General features: G+C 39.9%; 1 protein-coding gene across 1 annotated transcript; it reads right to left on the reverse strand.

The window, feature by feature from the left end:
- Positions 1-933: 933 nt before the first annotated feature.
- slc7a10a (solute carrier family 7 member 10a) lies at positions 934-18,304 on the reverse strand. The gene is made up of 11 exons (XM_086306189.1): positions 18,100-18,304; positions 13,521-13,725; positions 11,818-11,969; positions 5,934-6,059; positions 5,594-5,747; positions 5,382-5,505; positions 4,296-4,399; positions 4,073-4,169; positions 3,826-3,975; positions 2,711-2,888; positions 934-2,612 (listed from the first exon to the last, which is right to left on the reverse strand). Exons 1-11 carry the CDS (start codon positions 18,203-18,205, stop codon positions 2,515-2,517), a joined length of 1,494 nt encoding a protein of 497 aa, XP_086162315.1. The 5' UTR covers positions 18,206-18,304; the 3' UTR covers positions 934-2,514.
- Positions 18,305-18,739: the final 435 nt, after the last annotated feature.

Here is an 18,739-nt window from a genome sequence, read left to right on the forward strand (position 1 = left end):
CTTCAGTATGCTTTAGTAATAGCTGTACGTTTGTATAGTTTTGTGCACAGGTAAGCACACTGGATTGTGGCCACTGGAAAGTAAAGTTCTGCTGAAAGCTTCTGTCTGATAATATCATCATTAGAGACTTGAGTTTGAAGCTTTGTTCCCTTCACAGGCTGAAGATGATGTTTGTTTCTCACGTTTTGAGAATTATGTTTGTATATTTTGTGCTGCAAGAGAAATGCTGCCATGGCATTGTTGGGTTTGCAGATCCAAAATTCTGTTTAATCTTCTGCTTATCATAATTTTCCTGTGCCTGCAATAAATAAACTTCAAAATTTATTTTCTGGGGGGTTTTTTTTCTCTTCTTTTAAAAAATTTTTTTTAACTCGTCGCCAAAAGACCAGTGAGTTAATGTGATGTGTGAGCGTAATGTGCACACAAACTATCCTCATTAGATTGTGCAATGAAAACAAAACATATAATTTGCTTTTCTGTGCTTTAAATGATACAATAACCTGTAAACTGTGGTGGATTGTACCTGGATGAGCTACTACGTCACTCGCATTCTGGTTTTTCATAGTAAAATGTACTATAGTAAACTGTTGTTGGCATCAAACTACTCAAAGTGCAACCACCAACGTACTACTGGTACATAGTTTATTTTGCACAGTAGTTACCTTTGACTGATCTTACTTCAAACTGTGAGGTGCAGAGCCACTGCAGGTGGGCCATGAACAACCAGAGGAAAAACAAAACCATTAAAATATGTTAAGAAAAAAAAAAATTGCTGAAAACTTGCTAAAACCTATTATAGCAGCTGCCAAGCTTCCGAAGTGGGTCATGCCAGAAAAAGCTTGAAAACCAACGACTTACTTAATTAGCACAGAAATCCCCATTTTTGACCTGATGGTGCTAAAAAGGATCCCACAGAGGAGACGACACACCGAGTTTCTTCGAAGTCGCTATATTTAATGATCAATTACATTGTTATTAATTTACAACTTCTGTCTTTTACAAAACAAAGGTACACCCATTATACAGTATACAAATGTACCACAACATGTTTGAGGAATGTCATCTTTGTAGAAGCCCCTGGTGCGTTTTTAAAAGTTTATTTTTGTCACACAGTATTTACAGCTCTCAGAGCTAAAAGCACCGGGACATGGCAGGACAGACACGAGTCTCTTTTCATGGAGTTCCCAGCAGCTACGGGCTGAGAAAGGGACTGCACGTTCAATAAAGTTCAAAGCTGCTGGTTTACTTTTCATTTTAAAAGGCCAAAGGCCCCAACCTTCATTTGTTTGTTATATGTACAACATAAAAGAGATATTAAGAGAATACTCAAATACGATAAGGTAGCAACAACAACAACAATATCTCCTGGACCACAGTAAATGCAAAATTACTGAGGTTGCAAGTTTGACCAGGTCTGGGCCATAATACATCAACAATGTTGACTAATACAGGAAGTCCAAGAGGTCATGGGATACAAAAAGGATGTTAATCCAACTCTGTGATGTCAGCAGTGTCATGTTAAGTCAGCTGATCAGTGGATAAGCGATATTGAGTTAACGGTCATTGTAGTGGCTTTTGGGGAAGTGAGAGCTCAAGTAAACATCCACTGCCAGCCGTCTGTCAATCATTACAGATTCTGTTAGAGTTATGCAACAACACATTAGTGCTCAAATACTGTATCACAACAGGTCAAGAGTGTAATAACTGTTTTGGCTGGTCGAGCACCTTGAGAGGTTTCACAGTGGGAACCCAGAGATGAAATCACTGCTGAAGCAACAAAATCCTGCAAGAACCAGTCATGGTCTTGCCCGTCTTTTAAAAATAACTGGAAGAGATGAGTGTCTCTAATAAAAACATTAAGGCAGCAACAGCATCTCTCATGAGGGAAAAGTGATATAATCATAATTCTTTTTAAAAAGTCGGTGGAAAGAAAATAGAACAGCCAGATTCTGTAGCCAGGCAGAGATATAGACAGAACAAATTACTCATCCACAACAGATCAACAGTGAGCATCATGTGAGTAATTAGTAAAGCAAAGTGCAAAGTAGCAGCAGTTATAGAGAAGTATTGCTAAGTGCAGAAACTGCTTGCATATTTATCTTATTCCATATAAGACATTACACACTCCAAATACCCGCACAACCAACACACTATACACACGTCTATATTTCATAAGGCACATTAGCATGCTGGAAGCATCCTGGAAGTGAAGCAGAAAAAGACTTGGAACAGAATGGAGATTCTTTGAGTAAGAAGGGAAAGGATAAGGATCTGTATGAAAAATAAAACTTTGCATGCTGGTGATGACAATGGATGGACAGCAAAACCAAAAAGTTAAAAACACATGCACTGGGTAAAATGGGCTCCATGCCAGCCCAATCCAGTCCACACCTGTGCAAAAATATATGACACTTTCTCTTTGTGCTTCACTGACCAAACAAGAACACGTTTAAGACGAAAACGGGAAGTATTGACGTTGATGCAAAAGGGGAAGTCCTGGTTTGACTTCACTCCTCAGTCAGTAGCTTTGGCAGTGAGGGGCTCAGTTTCTGAGGGGTCATCCTGAGGAAACACCACATAACACACCTTCTGGCCCTTGTACGTGAGTTTTTCTGCAATAGAAAAGACATCATGAGCAGTCAGACTCAGATGGAATTACTGCTGACATAAATAGTTAATATGTTCTGTACGCTGGAAAAAACCAACTCACCAACTAATCTATAGAGCCATTTGGGTTTCTCCTTCCACTGCACACCCACAAAGTATACAGGGACTCCAGTCAACATGATAACCATACCCAGGCCACAAACCACCGGTTCAGAGTACAGGCTGAAGCCCAGCAGCACAGCCCAGAAGATCAGGTAGCTGATCGGGATCAACAGGTTCACCTACACAGAACAAAAACACATTTGTACAAAAACCCTTGCCACTGTAAATATGTTGATTTATCTGCAATGAACATAATTATCTTTTTCCTTACCTTTTTTTTCTTTTTACATTTGTAAACCCATACTGTCTCTACATGTAGCATCCAAATATATAAACATGTACATATATTTGTCTGGGATATTATCAAAAACAAATTTTTGACATTTAATTTAATGCTTTAATGTATTGCAATGTAATACTTATTTGTTTGTTTTTACTTTTTATTTTAATTTTCAGCTTTTATTTGACAATAAAAGTAAAAACAGAGAGCGATTGGAGGGAATGGCATACAGGAGAATGAACGTAAACAGAAAACAGGAAATAGTGGATGTTATTTGTGCACTAACTAATGTCATGTAACTGCCATTTGTGACACCAGGGGGCGCCAAAACAATATGCATGCTAACTCATTGTTAAATGGCAAAATCTAGTGGTACACAAATCAGACTGCTGGGAGCTCTCAGTTTCCTATGCTAAATGCACAGATTACTGTGACACATTCATTGCAGACTACTTTATATACTACTATATGAAAATTAGCGTGTATGTCTACATCACCAGTCTATACATTACACTGTCTTCTTTGTTTTAAATGCATTAAAATTGACACACTGTTCAGAGCCTTTGAATAAAAGTTTTTAAAAATTATTGATTTGATGTAATGGGAAGCTTAATTTTATAATTGATTTGCCTTTGTTTAAAAAAAATCTAATTATTATAATTTAATTCAAAATTAAATACTTTTATTTGAATCTGTCAGCTTTTTAAGCTTATTTCAAATTTCTATTTTTTTCTTTCTGCCTTACATAATTTTAATATTTTCATTTTTTAAATTCCTCACTATAATCTGCTTTTATTGTGGTTAAGTTATACCTCCAGATAAAACAAGTGCCATACCTTTATAGGTCTAGCCAGGTTGGGCCTTTTCTTGCGGAGGTAGAGAAGGCCGGCAATGGTTACCCCATAGGACAAATAGTTGATAAAGGACACATAGTTGATCAGGTTGTGTGTCTCCCCAATACACAGGATGACAACTGTGGCAAAGCACTGTAGGACAGAACAGGTTCAAACAAGAGAAAATTAAAGCACTGAATCTCTGTTTTGAAGCTACACAGCTGGATAAACCTGTTAGTGTGAAACGTACACAGAGCAGCAGGGCAGGAATTGGTGTGCAGTTTTTTAGGTGGATCATTGCCAGCAGATAAGGAAGGTGACCCTCTCTGGCGCCAGAGAAACACAATCTACCGAGAGACATATTTACACATGTTATACACGTTATTTTGTGGAAACAGCGGGCATCAGTAAAAATAAGTAAAAATTAGGGTTTGGTGTGTTGTACAATGCAAGACAAAGCGTTTGTGCTGTACCTGGAGGAGGTAAACAAATATCCATTAATTCCTCCAAAGGTGGACAAAGCTACAGAGATTGGCATCACCCAGGAAAACATTCCCAGCAGTTTCTCCCCAAATGTCTGAAAAAACACAAAACGTGATTGTCCAGATGACCGACATGTTGACTAAATTAATTATTTATTAATTCATCAGTCCCCTCGATTACTGCACTAATTGATTGATTCACTGAAAGATTAAATAGCCTTTTTAACAGCCTGCCTGCATACCACTATAAGACTATGGTTATATATGCATGTAGGTACGATGTAGGTACGAGATATAATTTTTTACAGTATATTTTCAATGTTTTTCAGGCGTGAACTCAAGATCGAGAAATAACAGTCTCGATCCTTGGTATGTCATTGAAATCCAATGACTTGTAATAACAACCGATGAAAAAACAACAACTTTCAGTTGCTCCCTCTCTACAAGGGGCTCCACAACAGGTGGCTCCACATGTTTGATTTGGCAGACGTTTATGCTGGATGCAATTCCTGATGCAATCCCAAAGGGGATTAATGTCTCAGGCTGGAATCAAACCAGCAACCTGCTACTTGCCAAACTAAAATAACCATTAATGATGCAAAATAAAACTGCGTGCGTAAGCAGTGACTGAAGTGACCGCTGCTCGACATGTGACAGGATTGCAAATACACAACTGGAGCCTGGAATGTCTGTTGACTTTAGCAGTATATGAGCTGAAACAGGTTTGAATATACAGCCTGAATTCCAAAAATGAGGCCACTGTGTGCACTGTAAACAAAAGTAGTTTTATGATTTGCAAATCTAATAAAACAACATTTTCACAGTAGAACATAGAAAACGACTCAAATGTTCAAACTGAGAAAATGTCCCATTTTAAGAAAAATACTGGCTCATTTTTAGTTTGTTGGGAGCCACCCGTCCTAAAACCCGTTGCTATGTTTTCTATGTGCTGCTTTGAATAAAATATGGATTCATGAGTTCAGTTATTGCATTCTGTTTTACATTTTCCACAGTGTCTCAGCTTTTTCAGAACTGGGTTTGTAAAATATCCAGTCATGGCGCTGGAGAGCTGCTCACCACTGCCACAGCATTAGAGCTGAGGAGCTCCTCTGGGGTCATGGAGGAGAAGTAGGCAATGTTGGTCATAGTGTAGACAAGGGTCACCAGTGGGATGGAAATGTAGATGGCACGGGGCAGGTTCCTGATGACAGGAAAAATATTAATGATATGGGGCAGAACTTAAGAAAAACTTGTGGTGTGTCTGCTAGCTTTGCTTATGCATATCGTACTTGCGCGGCTCTACGACCTCCTCTGTGACGTAGTTGAGGAAATTCCAGCCGCTGTAGGCAAAGGAGGCCTGGAGGAAGGCCAGCGCTATCTGTCCCACTGAGGGGTCCTGACTGAATTCAAAGGCCGCACTGGGCTGCAGGGCATCGTAATGACCTGGATGAAAGATGAGAAATATAGAACGAGCAAATAAAAACCGTAAAATAATTGTTGGTTCATCACTAATCATTTTAATGCAATAAAACCAGAGAGCAGATGAAACATGTCCAAAGCACAGAAATTACTGTTACCAATTACTGAAAAACATTTTTTATGCATGTGTGCACATGTCTGTGTGTTTACCTCTACAAATTTGGACAAGTCCTACTATTATAATGAGAACTAGCGCGAGAAGTTTTCCTATAGTGAAAATGTCCTGGATCCTTGTCGCCCAACGCACACTGGAGCAGTTCACCCAGGTCAGGAATACTGCACATATACACACAAACACACACAGCAGAAAAATCATTAAAGTTTTACGTAAAAAAAGTTAAAGGTTTATTCACAGGTATTTGTGTATTTCATGCAAAGCATCACGTCAACAACACATTTAAATTTGCAAATTACTCTCTCTCAATCCCTACTTTCTATTTCCTGCTTGTGTAAACTGCACATGTGTGGCCCTGCTCTCCTCTAGGCTGCTGACCTTGACATTATCACTAAGTTTTGAGGGTATTTTTGTGAAAGCCAACATAGTATCGAATGGCCCAATTCCAAGAGAGCCAAATCAGCCAAGCACAAATGTCTCTCAGTTGCGCTTACAAGCAAAAGAAAGAAAACGGAGACCTACAAATACGTCAAACAATACTGTTATTGTTCCTCTAAACTCCTAGGCTACTCAGGGACTAGGTATTTTCTGTCTTCTTTTTTGTGCTGTTCTGAAAGCACTTCAAGTGCTCTACTGCGGGTGCAGATCAGATGCACGAGCTACACCTGCACAGTGTGCTCATTCTTTTACTCTGGCATCCTTGTCTTCCAGGCTCTTTCCTTCATTCTTCCAAATACTCTTTAGATTTGTTTTGCTCTCCGAATTCAATCCCACCTCTCCTTACATACTTAACACTACTGGCTCAACAAATTCATTATCTTCCAAATGACAAAGATCCTTGTTTGATTAAATCCCCATTTTCTTAGTTACTTCTTGTGTTGTCTCTAATTTCATGTCACACTCTTTGAGCCAGGCTATAACATGCTTATGACTTCCAAACATTTCTGATACTTTAAAGTCGTTTGCCCAGAGCTATGCACAACATAAATAATAGTGACATCCAAATAAATCACATAAAAATATTAGTGATGGGTTTATTGGGTGGAAATCAGTGATAACTTTACAAGCAGGATGAGAGTTGTCAGGCAGGAAAAGCTTCCCAGCCAGGGTATGTCCACTTTTTTGTCAACTCCAGTTATCTTCACAGCGTCTCTATAGTCCACTTATCTGTTGCTTGTGTTTCACATGCCCTCAGAATTGCAGGTGTCTTAAAATGAGAACATGGAGATTAGGAAACAGTTGAGCCCTCGGGGTGTATTAAAGGAAGATAATCTAGTTATTCATTCATTTCATTCTTTTTTTTTTTGGGACCTATTCTTTTTTTGGCTCATATTTCACCTTCTCTCTTCTGACACTTCTTTCCTTCTCTCTTTTACCCACTAACACCCACTCTAGTGACCTAGCAGTGACCATGTCATCCATCACTAGGGCTAGAGTTTTCCTCCCACCACAGAAATCTGAACAAGCTGCTTCCGCTGGCAGAGGCACAGACGTATATACACACACGTGTGAATTTTTGGCAAGAGGTTTTGGAGGCACCGGGCAGAGCTTTCTCTCCCCTACAACACTGCTGTGTTTTATAGTCAATTACCCTTGGAGTGTTACATGAATTTCCGTTTCTGTGTTCCTGCATGAACCCCCACTACGACCTCCCCCAACTTTCCTCTATTCTAACCCTGACAGGAAGGAGGTGCCAGTGGCTTTGAATGTGACAGTGCAGGTAAATCTGTGTCCTGCTGTCACTGCTTCTATTGAAGGCTGCCTCAGCTCTAGAATACTAACTAATTACCACTTTAAGTCTTAATGGATTCTGACCCCAACTCACTGCAGATTTATCAGCAGGCTTTAACCTCAGGAACGCCTCCTCCTGGTCCAGGATCTGGACTCAGGAGTCACCACACTGGCAAAAACTCCCCAGTCCTGTCTATACATCACAAAATATCTGATAACAAAATCTTCAACGAGGAGACCTATGAGATCTAAAAAAGGATGCTGAAAGTTACAGATAGAGAGGAAAGAATGTAATTACATATGTTATATGGAGGAGATTAAATGGGCTTTGAGGAAAAATTCTAAATGAATAATGAATAGGGGTAAAACAATTCTGAAACCAAGAACAAAATGACTATGCAAGCATCCACAATACCGTACCCCAATTCTTGTGCCATGGTACACTTGTGGAACTGTTGGCTTAATAGTTTTTCTAGCTATAAAACATTTGTGATTTTGTTTTCAGCTGGAGAATTAGCAACATAATAAAATTAAATCCAAAATTCCTCTAAGGCCATTACAGAGCTCTGTGTAAACATGACATTCTTCTTGGCGTTTGATGCCTACCATACACTGGAAGAATCATGTCATTTGTCCAACGTGTGACAGTTTTTCCATCCCCTACAATGATAGTGACATTTTGTTCTTCTGAGCCACTCTGGTTTGTTCTGTCTTTAGGGCAGCCGCTAGTCTGATGATTCACCATGAGCCCTCAATCGAATTTTAAATGAGTTTTGTGCAGCATTCAATAAAACATCCAGTGTGTTCAAGGGTTCAGAGGAAGCCTGAACTAAACTCGCTCAGCCACACTAAAATAGAATTTGTGCATGACGTTTTTATTCTGAGCTAACATACTTGTGTGCTTTCTTAATTTGTGTCTACGTTATGCTCATAGTTGTTCTGACTCTATGGGGGGCTCCATTTTCCAAATAATGAGAAAGAATTAATACACAGTTGATACACGAACGTTTAGAGCAGTAGTTCAGATTGTAGTACACATAGTAAAATAAATAGAAATGGTATTTCCACTTTTACTGAAAACAATTTTACAGTCTTCTTTTTTGAAATAAATTGAAGTCAATGATCTGAACCAGTGATGGAGACATAACGTGAAACTTCTCCCTACTGTACCAACACAATAATGGACTAACACAGACTTCTTGCTGGAATGTATTCTCTTGGCCTTTGAAATAAAAACATCACATTTATAGTGACTGTTTTGTGGGATTGAGTATAAAATTAATGATGATGGCTCCATAAGACAAGTTACAGTGTTTTACAATTTAAAGAAATATTTAAAGAATACGGGGCGATCGTGGCTCAAGAGTTGGGCGTTCGTCTTGTAATCGGAAGGTTGCCGGTTCGAGCCCCGGCTCTGACAGTCTCGGTCGTTGTGTCCTTGGGCAAGACACTTCACCCGTTGCCTACTGGTGATGGTCAGAGGGTCCGGTGGCGCCAGTGTCCGGCAGCCTCCCCTCTGTCAGTGCGCCCCAGGGCGGCTGTGGCTACACTGTAGCTTGCCATTACCAGTGTGCGAATGGGTGGATTATAGTGTAAAGCGCTTTGGGGTCCTTAGGATCAAGTAAAGCGCTATGCAAATACTGACCATAAAGAATATAAAACAGTGTTGACTGCTGGAAAATGAATTTTTCTTTCTTTTTAGTGAAACTGATCAGCAGATGACAAACTAAACTGCAGGATAAATGAGCGTGCATGGCTGTGCTGCTGTGGGCTGTCGAGTGTGCCTATTCTTAGAAGAACACAGCCAGCTTACAACTGGACCTGTCTGGTTTTCACCAACACACGCACGCCTGGGTCACCCTGTGACTCTAGAGCAGTATGCTCAGCAGGAGAGGAAGGAGGGGGGAAACATAACTAGGCTGACTCGCATTCATAAACCCTCAACTAAGAAAAGTTCAGTGAACTTAAGAGCACCCTCACGAAGACTCAGCACAGCAAGAAAATATAACACATTAATTCTGGTGCTGGAAAGTGATGAAATATTTACTTTATCCTTCACAGGTAACTTTAACTTTTCCTTTTCTTATCCCTTCCTATCGACTACCTGTGTTGCCAATTGCCTGATATGATGCTGCTCATTTACATGCACCTGTCTTTGGTTTTTAAGGTGGATGGAACTACAATGAAAGGGCTTCAACTGTACATAGATGATTCTTTTAGGGTTCAGAATAATATGTTTTCCATCTGTCATCAGACGTCTGACACTTTCTCTCCTCACAGACTGATTGAGTTTCATAAGATATGAAGCTTGCATAACTGCTGATCACAGACGGGTGACTACAATCTTTCTGTGACTTTAAGTCTCAAGTGTGATGCCATAGACCAGATTGGAGGACAGGGGTCGAACCAGCTAGCCAATAGAAATATCAAACATCTGACTCGAATGTCTGGCTGGCCAATGGGGACTTCCATCATTATTGATGTGAAAGGTATTCTGCGCTTTTCCTATTTCCATGGTGCCCTGTGACAGTAACAATGCACAATAGTGTAGACACACCCTCTCATTAGCAGCGTCCACAAAGACTGGCACCATTATGTATTCTGACACTGATACTGAGACACACGCACGCACACGCACACACACACACACACACACACACACACACACACACACACAAACTCATACCACACTCTAGAATACAACACAAAAACCCACTCGCACAGTGTCCCTTGCCCAAAGTAGGCAGCAGTTGTAGGATTCTGTTGCCATAAATAGTAGAGGGTACTCAGCAAATGCTAAGCCTGACGTGCGCACACACCCACATACGAAGCCAACCATCCCACTCCCCGTCTATCCCGTTTCCCCTTCTCCATCCGGTTCTGACAGGACCAAACTGGCTGGTTTGTGGATCGGATACATGCAAGGTCTGCTTGGGCCACTGGCTATTTAAATACAGATACCCCAACTGATCAGATTAGAGGCTGGAGATAGAGCATAACATTTCTTGTGGAATTATCAAATGACAATGACAGCCCTGAGCACACTGAAATGTCACAGAATCACATTTCTTTAAGCCACCGCAGGAAATGGATTTGATTTGGTTTGATTAGTCTGGTTTACTTTGGTAAATGCACAAACTTGCCTAAGATGGAAGTACCTTTTTCCTTGTTATTATTTGTCTTCCAAACAGTCATTTATAGGAACATCGTATATAGGAGCAACAGTATTTTGGAAATATATGTACAAGTGCAAGTTAAAATAGATATTTTTCTTTAAGATCAGTTGCTTTTTATGTTGCTTTGGAAGCAGATGCTTGGTCTGATGTTTACCTCACTGGGAGTCACTCTGGCTCATTCAGTCAGATGACTTGCATGTTGAAGACAACAGCAGGTCTGAAGTGTGATACTGTGAACTAGTTTGTCATGATGACACAGGCATAGGCCACACACATGCAGTCACGCAGAAGAGCAACAAATCTGTCAACCACTCATCTGTTTATTCCATGCCACCTGAAAAATCTGGCCAGCAACCAATCAGCTTGCCACTATGGAAATGCTAAGGAAAGCATTTATCCATTATTAATCATTAATCATAAATGGACAGTCAAAATTCAGGCTTATCAGAGTTGAAGTAAACTGTTGTGTTGCGTTCCTGAGGTGGAATGTTAAGCACTCCCAGTTCCCATGGTGTATTGCAAGCTGTATGAATGTCAAAGCTATTTTGCTCTCAAAAACCTGAGGGCAACAACTGTATTCTTAAATACATAATTAGCAATTTTACAGCAAGTTGTGGCCTGCTACTGTAGAACAAGATGACTGACTGTATTTCAGAAGCAAAAAAGGAAAGAAATACTGCCAAGGTCTTGCATTTGAAATGCTGACCTGAAGAATTCCTCTGTGGCAGAGTGTGTGACTTTATATTTAATAAAAAGCAAAGAATGTCTCCTTATCTTGTTCTTGAAAAAAAAAAGATCTTTTACTGCACTGGATGCTTCAGTTTGTTTGGAATCAAGAACCATGTGCTTAGCATTAGCAACAATGTTTACCCTGGCAGGACAGTTCTAAAAACTGTTCAGTGGAAAATCAAAGAGAGATAAGACGTAAAGGACAACACTAAACTAGAATAAACATTTACTTAAACTATCATGGAATAGATAAATAGAGTTTCTAAGGCTGCTGGTGACTCACAGACACAAATTGTTGCGAGAAGTTTGGTGGCGATGAACGGAGGAAAACAGTGCTGAAAGGCCGGCTGCAAGACGTAATTGGAGAAGGTGAGCGCAATGACGGCCAACGTGGTTGGGTACATGATGAGGACAGCGCTCCATAACAACAGGAATCTAAAGGATGAAGAGACAGAACGGGATTTCAATTTAGAATAAAGTTCAGTGTAATAACTTGAGACTAAGTGGAGAGGGGGGGGGCTGTCACTTGTGGGCAGTTATTTTGACAAGGAAGGGACTTTCACTGCTCTTATAACATTATTCCATATTCAATAAACTGTATAAAAAATAGACATAGCTGCCATGATGTCATATTGGTGATGCTTTTTAAACAACTTGAGCTGAGCATTTGCACCCAACTCACTGGTGAACAGCTGGTGATTGATTTGTTACCCAGTGATGGTACCCTGGATAATCCTCCTTGCTGACTGTAAAAAAAAACATTAAAAAAATAACTTATTGTTTAATTATGACCTGAAACCAGAAACTAGACCCAGAAAGTGATCAGGAAACGGTTTACTCTGGCACAGAACAAGACAGTTGAAGACCATTAAGTCTTTCTGCAACCACAGAGGTTGCAAAAAGGTTGGTGGTTTCACTTTTCAGACCTGGATGTTAGGTCAGTCTTTTATACTGTCTTTGATTCCATCCCAGCTTTACAGTCACACCTATACTTAAACCTGTCAGCAAAACAACATCACTGTAGAAGTTGGGTCTTTACTTAACCTCCTACGACCTGGCTCCCACATATGTGGACATCACATTTTGGGTTGTCTAGACCACAACACTAAATTTTGCTCTAGCACATTAGCAGGAGCTTCAGCGTTCCATCTGTAGCTGCAGAGGATGTGCTCAGGCAAACACTCAGTGTTTGACACTCGTTTTTTGACAGCATTTAAAGCAGATTTTACAACCACTGTTGTAACTTAGAAAAAAAAGGATGTACTTTCATGCATAAAGCACTTACTAAATGCAAGCCATACTTGGTTATCATCAAGGAAGCATTGACCTGATGATTTTATTAAATTAAAAACGTCAGAGGACCAAAGCCATTAAGCACATACTTTGGACATGTAAGGCTTTGGGGGAGTTTTTTTCAAACTCAAGTAACTCCAGAATTTTACTATTGGTGCGTTGGAAGTTGAAAACATAATGAAAACTTTAATTCCACCTCCAGAGTGAGTGCTTTTTGTTGCTTGTTCCCTTCTTATTCTTTCTGTGTTGGTATTCAACTGTAATTCAAAAACTCCTACACTAGTTCTTACTTTCTGCTGTTTTTAACATTTTTGAGTCGTTTGCTGCTGCTCCTGTGTTTAATCCTTTGTGGTACTTGCTTCATTCATAGTTGCAAAATAACCGAACAGAGAAAGTCAGACTGAACTACTTTCACAGAAATGCTTCTGAAGGCTGGCACAGTATATAACAAGTTTGACCTTCTCAGACTTAGAATGCCGCTCTATGATCAGCTGACACACCACATGACCTCTGAAAGTCATAAGACGCTCACAGATGATTGGTTCAAAGCCAACACGCCCATTGGACTGTTGCAATATAATTCATATGAGGAAAAATAATTCAGGGGGAAAGACGCAACAAGCTGCTACTGCAGTTTAGGAACATCTGTATTTTAAAAAATGCATCTAGAAAAATGACAACGACAGTACTTACCCTACTAGGCCCCCAAAGATTTCTGTCACATATGAATAGTCACCTCCAGACTTTGGGATGGTGACACCCAATTCAGCGTAGCACATGGACCCAAGGGTGCAGATGCCCCCTCCACAAACCCACACGATGAGTGACAGTCCCACTGAACCTGCATGCTCCAACACTCCTTTAGGTGAGATGAAAATCCCAGAGCCAATGATGTTCCCTTAGGAGAAAATATTACAGTGATTATTTATACATAAATATTCATCAAAGACTTCTTTTTGTGTGTAACACAAGATTTGCTTTTATTGGTTTGTGCTCCCAAAGCTGTCACACTTCAATTTAAAACTCCAGACATTTAGAACAAATGGCATTTACCATTTATCTGTAGTTTGGTGATGATTTGGTCAGATGTTTATACATTCAGGTAAAAAGAAAAGTAACAGAATAAAGAACACAAAGTAGAATCAAAGCGATTCCAAAAGTCTTATTAAAACTTTGGCTTGAAGGTCACAATACTCTAACAGTAGCTCTCCAAGCTATTTTTGCTAAAGTTGGACAACACACATCTGTAGTTAAAGAGAAGGAGAAAGTGAAGAGGAAAGACTAGCACAGCCATGATGGGAAGTAAAGAAAAAACTCTTTTCTTTCTGCAGTAAGGCATGTGACTATTGCTTTCACTTAGTGATTAATGTAGCTATATATAGTAATGCTTTGACATATGACTGCATGGTATGCACAGCCTAATCTCAGTGATTTAAAGCTGCTGTTTGTACAGTGTTCTGCCACAGTGGCTACAGGCATTCTTCTATTTTTCAGCCATCCATTTTCTTAACTGTTGATCCAGTTCAGGGTTGTGTAGAGGATGGAGCCTATCCTGCACAACTCCCCGGAGGAAGCAGCACTCCTCAAAGGTAGTAGTGTCCTGCAGAAGAACAATGTACCCCACCACAATGCAGAAACTGTTTAGGGATGGCCCAAGGAACAGCCAGGCCTCTAATTTCAAGATCCCACTCAGATGAAAATCTGTAGGATGAACAAAATCTGATTCATGGATCCATGGAACCAAGTGGACCCAACAGATCTGATGCTAACATTTCAGTGTTAAACATCACTGAACATGCAAAAGGTGTTCTGTCTATGCCCTGATTGTTCAGATCTTTCAGCAGAACATGAGAGACCAACACAATATCGGTAGGATATTTTAATACTGGTGATAATACAGGTGAAACCATCCATAAAGCTGCAATTTCATTTATACAAATAACTAGTATATTTAATAAGATAATAAAGTAATTTAGTCCAGGCTCATTAAAATGTGACTCATTAAAAATCAGGCTCAGCTGACTCCCTAACAAGAACAAATAAAGGTTCTCTGACAGCTTGGTTGGCTCAGGCACATACTAATAAGCAAGTTCAGACTCAGTCTGACATTTACATGCCCTCACCCCTACCAAAAAAACGACAAAACAAAAGCTAGCACACATAACAAAGTAACCAAACAGCAGCTGTCACAGCAAAACATTGTTTGTACTGTCCTTCAAGTCTTTGTCCTCTTTGGAAAAGTGTGAGAAGAATTGAGTCCTCACAATAAAATATGACCCTGTCAACTGTAAATCTTTTAGAAACTATTAAAACCCAGAGGCACATTATGGCCCCAAATGCTCCCTAATGATGCAGATCCAGCAATGAGATCTGAGGAACGCATTTTTCATTGTCTGATCTGATTGTGGAGGCCACTGTGAGATGCAGAGCTGTTACATAATGCAAGTGTTGTGTTTGTTATGTCATAAAGTTTGGCACTACAGCTGAAACTGTTAGTCACAGGCCTACTGACCCTCTCTGCATCATATCCCAGCACCATCTCTGAGAAATTTTCTCAAAATGACCTCACATTGCTCACCATTTTATACAAGCAAATACTCCAAATCTCCTGTGCAAAAGGGAAAATGAAGAATGTCTCATATTATGTGGGTTTTTTTGTAATGCTGCATGTATAATACCTCCTAACGGAGGGGGACTTGTACTACTACGATAAAGCGGTGAGCGATGATGAAGCTGGTGGCATGAAAATAGTGATTAATGTCACGACTAATAGCAAGTGAGCAATTGCAGAAAAGTATATTCAGTGTGGTTAGAGATTAATAATACAGGACATTTGATAGTTGTGGAGTATTGTCTAACTGTAAGTGTAACCAGTGGTAATCAGTAGCTACCTGAAGGCTTCCCTGCTGACAGCTTCAGCAGTCTATATTACTAGAACAAGGCATATGAAATGCAATGTGAGTAGGCTGTATCTGGTGGGTAGTAGCATGACTCAAGTTGCCTGTGTGTACTGGCTGTACAGGCTTTCCTCCATCTGTGCTTGTGGCAAGAGTTCAGCATTATGCTAAGCTGATCTGAGCGTTTATTTTAATCTTAAAATATTAATGTAGAAGAAAAATGAGCAGTCAATCGTCATATTACCTGAAGAAATCCAACACCAGTTTCTTAAATGATTACAGACCTGCCACATTAACATGTAATTATGAAAATCTTTGTGTGTGTGCAGTATGTAAACGCCTTCCCAATCTGATCAGCTTAAACGCTTACCAGCAAACATCCAGGATAAGCAGGGCTGCAGAGTATGCACTGTGTCTCCATCTCTTTTCCAGCCCGGAGCACTTACAGGCTTACCACTTACAATGCATTATCTTTGTGGACCACATTTCTGTGTTTTTGATAGGTTATGACACAACACTTGTTGATCAGCACCAGTCTGTAAAGAGCCTGTGATCAAATTTCAGAGAGATGCAAAAGGCTCTCTCATTACTGATCGTGGTGGAAAGTGGAAGAGTGGTGACTCTAGATTTCCTTAGACCAAAAATCCCACACTCTCTGAAATGGGATGACAGGGATGACTGGTTATGTCTTCTTATTTGTGTGAGTGTCCTTGCCTTATATGAGCAACATGAATCCAGAAAGTGTTTCTCAGTACCAGGAGAAACTAGAGCTCTGGGAGAAAGAAGCTCTAGCGGTCAGTTCCATACCCAGGTTTGAACCCAGGACACTCTTACACCCCTCTGTGATGCAGTGGTGATCTGCTGTGCTCACCTGCTAGTTTATTTTGAACTTGGCAAAGGACTTTACTTCATGCCAAATGACCACTTGAGTTGTTGCCCACCCGATGCACCACTCACTAGGCAGGCAGCGGAGCTCTTTTTCTCACACACTCATTCAGCTGCACTGCCAGATACAGGAAGTCTTTCACACCAAATACATTAAATCTTTATAATACTTTAATATTACTTCAACTCTGATAACAAAATAATTTCACAAATATGGACTAAATAAAGCATTATACTGAAGGAAAAAAAGTGAGTCAAACGCAAAATTTGCAGAAATAACATTAACTGCAATTACATCTCATTTCTATCAGAGCACATTAGATGTGAGCATGGCTATGAAGATGAACTGTTGAACTGAAAATATTTTTAAAAGGCAAACTATTAACTGGTTCCTTTGTAGCCTCTTGACTGTCGCAGAATTCCACCTTTCACTGAACTGCAAAAACCATTTGTCCCAGTGATAAACATTTCCCTTTTTATTTGTTGGTTAGTAATTTTTTTCCACTCATTAAGACTAATTTTTATATTTACCACAACAAATGTACAAAAATGAGGAACTGTTATTGAAGCCACTGATTGCCACTGCCAAAACCCTACCCTGCAACATGTGGTTCTGAAATACAATAAAATATTTTCGTGACAGGATTCATTGCAGATTGAATTGAACACTAGAATAGTGTAGAAGTCTATAAAAAGAGTATATGTTAAATTTACCGACCATTTCCTTATGTACACTTACTGTAAGGGTTATGTAAAATGCAACATCAGATTTTGGAGGAAACTACAAACAGCACTGCAACTTCCTGTATTTTGACAGTTATCCAATTTTTGCAGATGCACGTGTAAAGTAAAATTCATTGTCTGCAGTATAAGCGTATTTTATGATGTAACTGGTATGATAAGGTTACTGAAATTAACGATATTAATGCCTTGGTTTAGTCAGTAGACTATCCGAGGACAATGCTACAATGGTAACAGTAAACTCTCCCACTGAAGCACGTGGGAGATGTGCCGGTTCTGCGTGTCTGTCAAGTTTAGCTTTAGATCATCCAGCCACGTATGCACGCTCATATTCAGACCACTCAGACTGATGCAACAGTTTCCACACAAAGCTCAGAACCCTGCATTCATACATCAGAGCGTGCGTGCGTAACGGCGACTTTCCAGCTATTCATTCTTAGAGTCAGACAGTCACGAACCACGTCTAAAAGAAAAGTCACATCTTAGTCTTTATAGTGTCCGTACAGCAAATATAATACGTAGAATAAAAGAACGGACTAGAATAAAAGCTCATACGTACAGTGAGTGACTCACACTGTGTGTAATTATACTCTAACCTTGACAGAGAAAGAGTAACTGTACATCAGCCACGTTATAAGCTTTCCGTTCGGTCACGTTTCCTCGTCAGTTTTTTCCTTATCGCAGAATTCATCACTTCGAAACACTCTCCGTGAGTTGAGCACGTATAACAAAAGCTGTCACACACTCACCGATGATAATAGCGCAAGCGCTCAGAAGTCCAATTTCTTTTTTCAGGGTGACTCTGTCGCTATTGGAGGAGTCTTCATTCTTCTTTCTTTTCTTTTTGTCCTCCATCTCCTCCGCCTTGCAAATGGGCTTCCTGGTAGCCTCGGTCCGGTCCAGATGCTTCCGACTGAACCAAGCTCCGCTTTACGGGCTGCCCTTATAACATCCCACAGATGAAGCAGGAAATGCGCATGCGTACAATGCGATCCACCTCTCAAACCCCAACCTTGACTCAGGTAAGTGAGTGCTGGCGTAGGCAATAGGGAACCAGTCCACTTTAAATAAAATTGTTCGATGAATGTGTTTGTAGAATATTGTGGTTAGATTTGTGAATCTGGACAAGCACATACTTTACTTTTTTCTTTACATATATTTTGCTTCGAAGGGGTCAAATATTTTAGTTTCGCAATAGTTCTCCAGGCTTTCTGGAAGTCTTTAAAAAAACAAAACAAAAAGTTTTGTTGGACATTTTTTGACTAGTCTTGAGACTGAAGAAGTCGCTTGGATGAGTGAAAACGCTACGTCCACATGAACAGAATCAACTTTTTGGGATTTCCCTACCTCGATGATTGAGCATGAATCAAAACAATGGTCCCCAAACAT

This window comes from Aulonocara sp. 'chitande type north' Nkhata Bay, linkage group LG1 (genome assembly GCF_057382095.1).
Source record: "Aulonocara sp. 'chitande type north' Nkhata Bay isolate Kocher_YH1m ecotype deep benthic linkage group LG1, A_spYH_male_GT1.1, whole genome shotgun sequence".
Lineage (NCBI taxonomy): Eukaryota > Metazoa > Chordata > Actinopteri > Cichliformes > Cichlidae > Aulonocara > Aulonocara sp. 'chitande type north' Nkhata Bay.

What these genes read in the sequence shown, in the direction of transcription:
- slc7a10a (XM_086306189.1), bottom strand. Translation starts at nt 18,205, where the DNA reads ATGGAGGACAAAAAGAAAAGAAAGAAGAATGAAGACTCCTCCAATAGC. An exon ending in CGCTTGCGCTATTATCATCG is followed by an intron (nt 13,726 to 18,099) that starts GTGAGTGTGTGA and finishes TTTTCTCCTAAG; the next exon opens with GGAACATCATTGGCTCTGGG. An exon ending in GAGGTCGTAGAGCCGCGCAA is followed by an intron (nt 5,506 to 5,593) that starts GTACGATATGCA and finishes TCCTGTCATCAG; the next exon opens with GAACCTGCCCCGTGCCATCT.